A 10,827-nucleotide genomic window follows, 5' to 3' on the forward strand; every position below is an offset into this window, starting at 1 on the left:
AACAGAATTTTCATTGACAAAGTCTTCCCTACTTTTGGAATTGTGAACTTATCCTTGAAGGATCCCTAGTCCTTTATTTATAGAGGGGTTGATGAGACCGTTACAGAATTTATTAGACCGTTAGAGGAGTTTGTTAGGTGATTAGAGTCATCTATAAGTGAACTGGAATACAGCTGTATGTACCAACTGGAAGTGAGGTGATACTTAGCTGTATCGGCTAACTGTATATGAGATCGTGGCTAGTTGTATGTAAGATCGTAACCTAGATGTGGAGACTGCGGGGGACTTCCACGGGATGATTATCGTTGTAGTGGTTCACCTCGATAGAATATCGACGTGAGATAAAGGAGCTCGATCACTATCACCTGAGCTTTTTGACGTCTCAGACATACGGGACATCGTGGTACTTTGCTTTAGGTTGGTAATAGCTCGACTTTTTCACTTGTAAGTAGCTTGACGTATAGTTGTTTGGTACTTGGAGATCGATGATTCCTTGATCTCGTGTGATGATGCCACATGGTTTGGAATCGGTTTAGCAGAACAACATATGTAAATTACATGGAGGCACAAAGTCACAGAATAATATGCTTTGGAGATGATGACTTTATTGTCGAGACTAATTAAGGTGCTAAATAGTGTAAAATAAAAGTTATCCAAGATGCTATTTTTGGGTCATTGGATGTTCTCTTTATTTTCTTGCTTAAATCTGGTGTGAAACAGAATCCCCAACCACAAAAATCAAAAAGAATCAGTAGATAAATATAGTAAACTAAGATTGCAAAGAAACTAAATCATTTCAGTGCGCTTGGTAGTTGGCTAATGTTCTTTTTCTCTTTATCATCTGTTGCTTTCGTTACAAAATCATTATAGCAGTAATTATTTATTTTGACAAAATAATCATTATTATTATAGTAATATAAAACAAAACGGCGAGAAACGCAGGTTTTATAATATCTTTGTAAGTTGCCGGCGTTTCTCTTCGTGGTCGTCGGATTTGGGTTGCATCTTTCGCGGGAAAGGATGATTCGCCTTTTCTCGCGACGTCCACGCGACGAGATCTGTGCAGGCCGATGAGGGTTCGGAGTTCTTTGAGGGCCATGCGAGGTGGATCCAACGGTGAATGTCGCGAAAAAACGATCAATCGTAAGGATACAACCCGAACCCCCGCGCGTGGGTCAACATCCACCGCTTTCTCGTAGTACTGTTGGGAGGGTCGAAAGCACCGCTTCGGCGCTTTTCCTCTCGCTGTTGGAAAATCCTCTCCCCTTCTTAAAGGGCTGGAGGCGGTGCTCGTCCAGTCGTCCTCCCTTTTGAAACAGAGATGGCGCCCAGGGCTTCCCAGAAGCAGCGCCCTGCCGCCACGGACCCCGAAGGCATGTTCCATGGCATGGTCGTGTTCCTTGTCCCCAAGGGCGTCCAGCCTCGAAGGCTTCAGGTATCTCTTTCACCTCCCAACCTGACTACTTGTTGATATTCGCACTGATGTCCAACGTAACATCTTCTTGGTATCCGCCGTGTCCTTCCATCTTCGCTGTCGTTACTGGATTCTTTCTAATCTTAGAGCGTTTCTCGATTTTCCCCCTTTCAAGAACTGGGTCTGATGTCGTCTTTAGCTCTTCAAGAACAGGGTCTAATGCCATTCAGATCTCCTTGAATTGATTTTGTGGTTCTCCTTCCTTCTTCGATCAAGAACTTGGTCTAATGTCATTTAGATTGTCTCAATTAGATGATCTTGGTGGGTTTTTTACCATCTTTCTTTGTCCTTGAAAGCGTGGGAAAAAAGAGAACAATGGTGTTTAAGGTGTATGGCTTCTCGTCGTAATTTAGGTTTTCTTAATCCAATTTCAACTTCAAAGAAGCATGTTCAAAAACCTGACTAATTTTGATACAACTCAAAATCAGAATAGCATAGCATGTGGGGAAATGTCAAGTGAGGCGGGGTAATTGGCGGGAAGGAGGTTAAGCAGTTTTGGTGGGAAAAACGGTTAAGCAGCTAGCCAACTAGTTGTCCTGATCTGGGCGTAATTTTTTCTGCAAGCTATTACTTTTTTTTTCCCCTCTTAATTTCTACCTAAATGGGTTAGCCTACTATAAAATGCAAACCATGTAACAGAATCAGGTATGCCAGAAATGAAATATCTCTCTCTCTCTCTCTCTCTTCTCTCTCACTTTCTCTCTCTCATTTTTGGATCTGGATCTGAACCTCGAGAGCCATTCTCCTTCATAGAGCTCCTGAATTCTGATCGAATTACTTTTTAATTCCACAAATCCTCATTGAACTAGATCAGTTCATATCATTGGTATCAGAGCACAGTCGATTCTCGGCCTGGTACAGTAGAAATTCAGCAACCATGGCTCCTGAATTGCAATCTGGTGATACTATGAAGATGATTGAAGAGGTGTGAAACAAGCAGTAGGGGAAATCAGTTCACAACAACAAGCTCTCATTGAAAATATGTTACAATCATACACACAGAAGCAAGAGCAAGCAATCACTGCTCAAAACCAGGTAATTTCTGAACTAAGAGAGCTGGTTATTGGTTATGCTGCTCAAAATCTGAACAGTGTGGTTAATTCTGCTGCTTCTATTTCAAATCAAGCTAATCTATCCAATCTTGTGGTGACTAATTTACCACCTGTGATGAATCCTATTCCAGTACCCTCTAATATGGCTCATACATCCCCTCATTTGGTTCAAACACATTATCATCATCAGGGCCCTATTAGGATGGTCAAAATTGATTTCCCAGTCTTCACTGGAGTTGGAGCTGAGGATAGGATCTATAGGATGGAGCAATGCTTTATACTGGACAGGGTTCCTAAAGAATCCTAGGTTCATTTTGCCTCCATTAACATGGATGGAAAGGGCTTGAGGTGGTATAAGAATTTTGAGAAGGTCTATGGCAAGGGGGTTAGCTGGAAGATTTTTGTATCGGCTTGTATTAATAGGTTTGATAAGGTGTTTGAGGATTCTATGGCTGAGCTTGTGCAATTGAGGCAAACTGGCAATGTGCAAGAATATCAGGATGCATTTGATGATTTGCTGTCTAAACTTGATCTGCCTGAAAACTATATTATAAGCTGTTTTCTCAGTGGGCTCAGGGATGACATTAGCTTATCAATTAGATTATTCCAATGCAAAACCTTGCAACAGACCATCTGCTTGGCCAAATTACAAGAGGCAGTCCTGGATTCACAAGCCAAAAGACTAAAAAACCCCACCACCAGAAGCCTTGCATTGATCCAGAACTCTTCATTTACACCTAGCACCACAAAAAGGCCCCCACCCCTCCTTAACCAAAACTCAAATACAATAGCTCCACAAAATAGATCCCCAACCTTTGATAAAGCCACAAGATCCCTGACTAAAGCTGAAATTGATGAGAAAAGAAGCAAAGGGCTATGTTTCTATTGTGATGAGCCCTACCAGTTTGGCCATAAATGTAAGGGCAGGGGTGATAAAAGCCAGTTCTTTATCATTGAAATCCCTACTGAGGTAGTGGAGGAGGAACCAGTGGTAGAAGAAGAACAGGTAGAAGAGGAAGGCGTTATAGAACCTGTAATCTCAGTGCATGCATTACAAGGGGGAAGTTTCCTTCAGACCCTCAGAATCATAGGGTACCATGCTCAAAAACCCTTACACATCCTCTTAGATACTAGTGCAACCCATAATTTTCTAGACCTCAACACTGCCAACAAGTTGGGGTGCCAGATCACTCAAATTGACCCCATATACATCATTGTGGCTGATAGTAACAAGATGTCAAGCTGCCAGACTAGCAAAGGGTTCACATGGAGACTGTAGAACACCACTTTTGAGATAGATGTGATTTTACTACCCTTAGGGGGTTATGATATGGTGCTTGGAGTGTAGCAGTTGTCATTATTGGGCAAAATTGAAATGGACTTCCAGAAGTTACATATGGAGTTTGCATACAATGGGAAAAGGCATGTTCTTAGAGGAGCTCGGCCCAAGCTGAAATTAACTACTGACAAACAATTTAATCAGTTATTATTGGAAACTCCAGCCATTACTACAGTGTACCTTTGCTCTATGCAAATGGTCCAGAGGCCAATAGGGACAGAATCCTTCATCATCACAGGCATTGAAGATGAAGGGGGTTCTAATGAAGGGCTGCTATAGTTGTTGCAAGAATTTGGGGATCTGTTTAATGAGCCAAGGGCCCTCCCTCCCTTTAGGCCAGAGCATGACAACAAAATTCTCATCAAGGAAGGATCTAATCCAGTTAACATTAGGCCTTATAGGTACTCTCATATGCACAAAGATGTCATTGAAAAGCTGACTCAAAAGCTGTTAGATTCAGGGCTAATACCACACAGCAACAGTTCATATGCCTCTCCTGTGGTTTTGGTGAACAAAAAAAGATGGGAGTTGGAGGATCTGTGTAGATTACAAAGAGCTCAATAAGAATACATTCAAAGATAAGTTCCCAATTTTCATTGTTGAGGAACTTATGGATGAGCTTCATGGAGCACAATTTTTCTCTAAGTTAGATTTGAGAAGTGGGTACCATCAGATCAGAATGGACCCTACAGATGTGCATAAGACAACATTTAAGATTCATGTGGGCCACTTTGAATTTTTGGTCATGTCCTTTGGGTTGACCAATGCACCCTCCACTTTTCAAAGGGTGATGAATGCAGCTTTCAAAAAATACTTTAGGAGGTTCATATTGGTATTTTTTGATGACATATTGGTCTATAGTCCAACATGGGAAGATCGCTTACCACATTTAAGGCTCACCTTTGAGGTTTTGAAGGAGCACTCATTGCTGGCCAAGAGGAGTAAATGCTCCTTTGGGGTGACTGAAATAGAGTACTTGGGGCATATTATATCTGGCAAGGGAGTCTCCACTGATCCTAGCAAAATCAAAGCCATCACACAGTGGCCACAGCCTACTACTCTTAAGCAATTAAGGGGTTTTCTGGGAATTACAGGATACCACAGGAGGTTTGTGAAGAACTATAGTTCAATTGCCAAACCACTTACAGAGCTACTTAAGAAGGATTCATTTGTGTGGAATGATTCTGCCACTGTTGCTTTCAATGTCCTTAAGGTGGCTTTGACTATAGCTCCTATTCTAGCATTGCCTGACTTTTCTAAAGAGTTTATTATGGAAATTGATGCTTCAGGAGTGGGAATTGGTGCTGTTCTAACTCAAAATGGGCACCCCATCTCTTGCCTTAGCAAGGCCGTAGATCCATCACACTTGGGATTGTCTGCATATGAAAAGGAGCTCTTAGCAGTAGTAATGGCAGTACAAAAATGGAACCAGTACTTGATGGGCAGGCATTTTGTTATCAAAACAGATCAACAAAGCTTAAAATACATCCTAGAACAGAAGATCTCAACTCCCTTCCAGTAGCAATGGCTAGCCAAGTTAGTGGGGTATAATTATGAGGTGCACTACAAGAAGGGCAAGGAAAACATTGTGGCAGATGCCCTTTCTAGGGTGCAAGGAGCTGAGATTATGGCGATAACTCTTTCTACAGTTTCTACAAATCTCTTAGAATAGATCCAGGGTTCATGGCAACAAGATTCCACGGTAGTTGAACTACTCAAACAATTGAAATCTGATCCTAGCAGCCACTCAAAATACGCCTGGCAGCATGACAAGTTGATGAGGAAGGGAAAGTTGGTAGTGGGTAAGCTGGACAATTTGAGAACTCACATTATGAATTGGCTGCATGCATCACCAGTTGGGGGCCATTCTGGGATTCAAGCCACTTGCAAGAGGGTCTCTTCCTTGTTTTATTGGAAGGGGCTCAAAAGAGATGTTCAGTCCTTCATACAGGGGTGCTCCATTTGCCAACAGTGCAAATATGACATAGCAGCATATCCTGGACTCCTATAGCCTCTCCCAATTCCAGAAACAGTATGGACTATGGTGTCCATGGACTTCATAGATGGATTACCCAATTCTAAGGGAAAGGAAGTGATTATGGTAGTGGTAGATAAGCTGAGCAAGTATGCACATTTTGTAGCTCTTAGTCACCCTTACACTGCTCTTACTATTGCTCAAGCCTATATGGAGCACATTTTTAAACTCCATGGGTTCCCAGAATAAATAGTGAGTGATAGGGACCTAATCTTTATTAGCAGTTTGTGGCAAGAACTCTTTGCATTGCGGAGAACTGACCTACACTTGTCGTCTTCATATCACTCATAGAGTGATGGGCAAACTGTCGTCTTAAACAGATGCCTAGAGAGCTATCTGAGGTGTATGTGCTTTGAGTACCCCCATGAATGGCTTAAGTGGTTGGCATTAGCAGAATGGTGGTATAACACCACCTACCATTCAGCTGCACTGACAACACCATATGAGATTCTGTATGGTCAACCACCCCCCTTACACATTCTATATATCCCTAGAGAAGCACTCAATACAGTGGTTGATAGGAGTTTGCAAGTCAGGGAATTGGCCATTCAAACACTTTCCACCTAACTGCTGCTCAGAACAGAATGAAACAGATTGCAGATGCACATAGGAGTGAAAGGGTTTTCTCAGTGGGTGATTGGGTTTACTTGAAGCTGCAGCCATGTAGGCAGATGTCAGTACAACAAAGACGTAGTCAGAAAATAGCCTCTAGATACTATGGACCTTTCCAGGTGCTTGAGAAGGTGGGTCCTGTTACCCCCATGATCAACTATACACCACACTTTCCATGTCTCACTCTTTAAGAAGCACATTGGGACCACCACTGCCAGCCTTACAATTCCACCAGGCTGGGGGCAGCAAACTACCAGTCCAGAACCTGAGACTATCCTAGACACTAGGATGGTGAAGCAACATAACAAGGCAGCAGTACAGTGGTCAGTAAAATGGAAAAACAAACCTATTGAAGCTGCCGCATGGGAGTATGCCTCAATCATCCAGCTTCAGCACCCAGCTTTTGACCCTTGGGGACAAGGGTCCTCTCAAGGGGGAGGTATTGATCCAACTCAAAATCAGAATAGCATAGCATGTGGGGAAATGTTAAGTGAGGCAGGGTAATTGGCGGGAAGGAGGTTAAGCAATTTGGTGGGAAAAATGGTTAAGCAGCTAGCCAACTGGTTGTCCTGATCTGGGCATAATTTTTTCTGCAAGCTATTACTTTTTTTTTTTTCCTTCTTAATTTCTACCTAAATGGGTTAGCCTACTATAAAATGCAAACCATGTAACAGAATCAGGTATGCCAGAAATGAAATATCTCTCTCTCTCTCTTCTCTCTTACTTTCTCTCTCTCATTTTTAGATTTGGATCTGAACCTCGAGAGTTATTCTCCTTTATAGTTCTCCTGAATTCTGATCAGATTACTCCTTAGTTGCACAAATCCCCATTGAACTAGATCAGTTCATATTAAATTTGAAACTGACTTCTTAAGAACTCTTTGACCTTGTTTTCGCTCTGCAACCTGAAGTCCTTTTCTTGAGTTTATTTTGATAAATGAGATTCTTTCTTCGATCCCATTGCAGGGACTTAGTAAAAAACACGAGTCAAGCCTAGATCACCAAGAAACACAAAAACAGAACACCTGAAACACCAAACATGCTTAAATTAAACTATACAGGAGAAGGTAAACGAATACAAACCACCATTAAGAAACCTTTAGTTTGCTGTCTTTCACATATTAAATTCATCCCAATATCTGCAAGTTGTAGGGAATCAGATGAGCATCAACTCTGTTTATATTTCATGAGATTGTTATCATTGGTTATTCCACATGATCTCTAAAGAGATTCTAAGATTGGCAACACCAGTTATTTTTCAAGTTTCTGCTGCCCCCACAGGCTAGTAAATTAATGAACGTGCTTCTTTGTTTTCAGTGGTATGTAATATGTAAAAATATCAGTGCTTCTTTTTCATTATGCACCCTTAAATTCATGTCAGCCCCACATTGGGCGATTGGGTAGATAATGAACATCATATTTTTTTCCCCAATATCTCCTTCCTCTTTATTGATCAACTGCTGTGAGAAGTTTAGGAGAAAAGCCAAGTACAATACTGTGAGCATACTGTCTTGCAATGTTGTTCCGCATCTAGAAAATTTTGCACTCCAGCTTTAGAAAATAATGAAGAGTTCGTAGTATTGGTTAATTTTTTCCTGTTCTTTTGGCAATATAAATGTCCTTACGTCATTTTTTTTTTTGACCACTTATCTGTATTAGCATTAATTATATTTAGTATTATGATTACTATAGGCAACATACAAATTAATTATGTATCATTTTGGTGGGTAGAAAAATGTTCAATTCTGCATCGGTTGCCTTTTCCTGCCCTCCCCCTCTCCTCCCTTCCCTAGGTATGTGATGTGTTGTATACATTATATAGATATGGAAACAGAAGTTGACCCAGATGGGAGCTTTGGTTGAGGATAGTTTTTCAAAGAGGGTTACTCATGTTCTCTCTATGAACTCAAATGCACTCCTCCAACAAGTAAATCATGAACACTTGCAATGTTTTAAGGCGGTAAGCTCCTCTTACAACTTTTTTATCTATTTATCACATTATTCAACATCTTCTTTTCCTACTACATTAATTTCTTCTATACAGGAATTGCTTGAAAAACCATGATATGTGGTTGTTTCTTGTTTGTTTGTGATATTAACTTATGTTTTGAAAAGTGGTGGAAGATGACCTTTTAATCTTTGTAGTTTATGACCATTATGAAGAATTAACAGATAAATCTGTGTTTATTATATTTCTGCATGCTTGCATTTATTTATGTATGTTAATGTGTTCAAAATCTGCAGCAATATGGATCTCTCTCTCTCTCTCTCTCTCTCTCTCTCTCTTTCTCTCTCTCTTTTTTGTAGATGTGATAAAAGAGATATTTTAAGCAAATAAATGGCATAAATGTAAATGTGAAGATGGATTTGTTGTAAAACTAGGAAGGATAAAGTGAGAGAATGAGTATATTTAAAAGTTAAAAGGTTGCTCTGATTTTGAACAAAGTGGAGAATTACTGATGTGGTTTGGACATGCAAAAATCCGATAGTCCTTGGTAAGAATAGATGCACAAACTTTTGTTCAAAAATTTAAAAAGAGGGGGGCGATATCTTAGTTAACCTGGATGGAAGTTGTGAAAAAAGGATTTGGAAAAGGTTGCAGCAATACCGTGAATAACTCTTAATAAGAATATTTGTTGAATAAGGATCATAAAGCTGAAACTTTATAGTTGGGACAGGGTCTGATGGTTATGGCTTTGTATGTGGTTATATTGCTTGTGAGTGCAGTAAATGAAAGACTATCATGTGATCATTCAATGCTGTGAAGTTCAATGGGTAACTTGTATCTTAAAACAGAAAAGAATCCAGGCCATATTGTTTCTTTCGATAAACATTTTCCAAGAAAGTCATAAATCAAGAAAAAGGAAAGATATAAATCAAGAAAAAGTGGTGTGGTAGATGTAGTAGAATTTTAGGAATTGCAATTCATTTTGGCTTTTGGAATTGTCATACCTGTCATAGTTAATTTGACTCCATCATATCAAACCTCGAATTTTTTTTCCTCGCACTCTAGACTCTAGACTCTTTCCATGTTTTGGAGATTCTAAAAGATGATGCTTGTGTTGCATCACCATACACCGTGTTGCCAAGAGGGCAGGTCTCACATCTTAGTAACTTGCCTTCCAGTTATGCCCACTAACTTTCCATCCCCCATATAAAGTTTAACAAAGTTAGAGTATGGGAGAGGATCTGGTTAAAGTTAACAAAGATAATGTGATACTTAACCTACAATGAAGAAGAAGAAAGTAGCAGACTTTGTTGTATTTTTACAACAAATCAATATTCTCTAACAACTTAGAAATATCATCCTTTATGATTGGAGTTGTAATTGGACTTGGCCAATATTTAAGAATCCAAAAACAGATAACAAACGTACGTCTGATGCATGGCAAGCAATGCTTCGAGTTCATGGTAGGCATCTGTTACATGTCTGGGCTGCTGTACAAAGATACCAGATAATCTTCCTGAATATGTTCTGATAGTTTCCATGTCTTTGTTTCTTGTAGATCAGCTTACAGTTTTATACACTTGCATTGCCGTCGACTATAAAATCATGAATCCGGATGATACATGGATGAGAACAGTTTTGATGCTTCTTGAAGTATCAAGGTCAAGCATTTCCAGTTGGAGCTGTACTGTAATATAACTTCAAAAATGCCTGTTATCATCTAATTAGAGCTTGTTATTCTTTGATTAGGTATGATTTCAATTGAGATGCATCAACTTCAACCTGATGTTAAAAAACAAGCGGCAAAGTATGTTGCATAGGTCAAGGCATAATAAATCATCCAGTTGTTACTATAGGAAATATTACTCTTCCTAAAAGCCTGTCTATTATAAGAACAAAGGAAGTTTTCACTTATCAAAATTTTCTTTTACCACTTTTTTCCCATGCACTTCTTCAATTCTTGGCCATATTCATTATCTATCATGCAATTCAAGTTTTGGAGTTTTTAAATGCTTTCTTTTGATTCTGTGATTTCTTTATGCTTTGTCTGACTTACATGTCCTTTTTCTGTCACTTAAAAGCACAAGAAAAATATCTATTTTTGAGTTCTAGTCGATATTATTTCATTATTTGCAAGTTTTGCTATAAAAGTAATATGTTTTCAAGAAGTCATAAAACTCAATACTGTGTTCCCTGTTGCAGAATTTACTTCAATATCAATGGTTGGAAAACTGTTTAAAATCCGGGGAGAAAGTACCTGAAGGTCCATATGCTCTAAATTTTGAAGAGATCAATAAATCAGATGAAAATTCAGGCAAGGAATGTTCTGAATCAGCTGAAGTGAGACATTGTGATGATGGACCATCAT

At 39.6% G+C, this 10,827-nt stretch overlaps 1 protein-coding gene across 6 annotated transcripts in view; it reads left to right on the forward strand.

Annotated features, from left to right (window-relative positions):
* Nucleotides 1-1,105: 1,105 nt before the first annotated feature.
* The window catches only part of LOC105039164 (DNA polymerase lambda), a 45,877-nt gene continuing 36,155 nt past the window's right edge, over nt 1,106-10,827 (forward strand). Inside the window, exons 1-3 of one of the 6 annotated variants that reach the window (XR_012134957.1) lie at nt 1,106-1,435; nt 8,334-8,471; nt 10,662-10,827. The exon at nt 10,662-10,827 is cut by the window's right edge and continues 239 nt beyond it. Coding sequence is in view for 4 of the 6 variants with exons in the window: in XM_019847863.3 (XP_019703422.1) it covers nt 1,322-1,435; nt 8,334-8,471; nt 10,662-10,827 (418 nt within the window). In the remaining 2 variants the exon portion in view is untranslated. Of the gene's footprint in view, nt 1,436-2,327; nt 2,510-8,333; nt 8,472-10,661 lie in introns of those variants that run through there. The other 5 variants (XR_830854.4, XM_019847863.3, XM_010915200.4 and 2 more) reach the window with 5 other exon arrangements.

This window comes from Elaeis guineensis, chromosome 1 (genome assembly GCF_000442705.2).
Source record: "Elaeis guineensis isolate ETL-2024a chromosome 1, EG11, whole genome shotgun sequence".
Lineage (NCBI taxonomy): Eukaryota > Viridiplantae > Streptophyta > Magnoliopsida > Arecales > Arecaceae > Elaeis > Elaeis guineensis.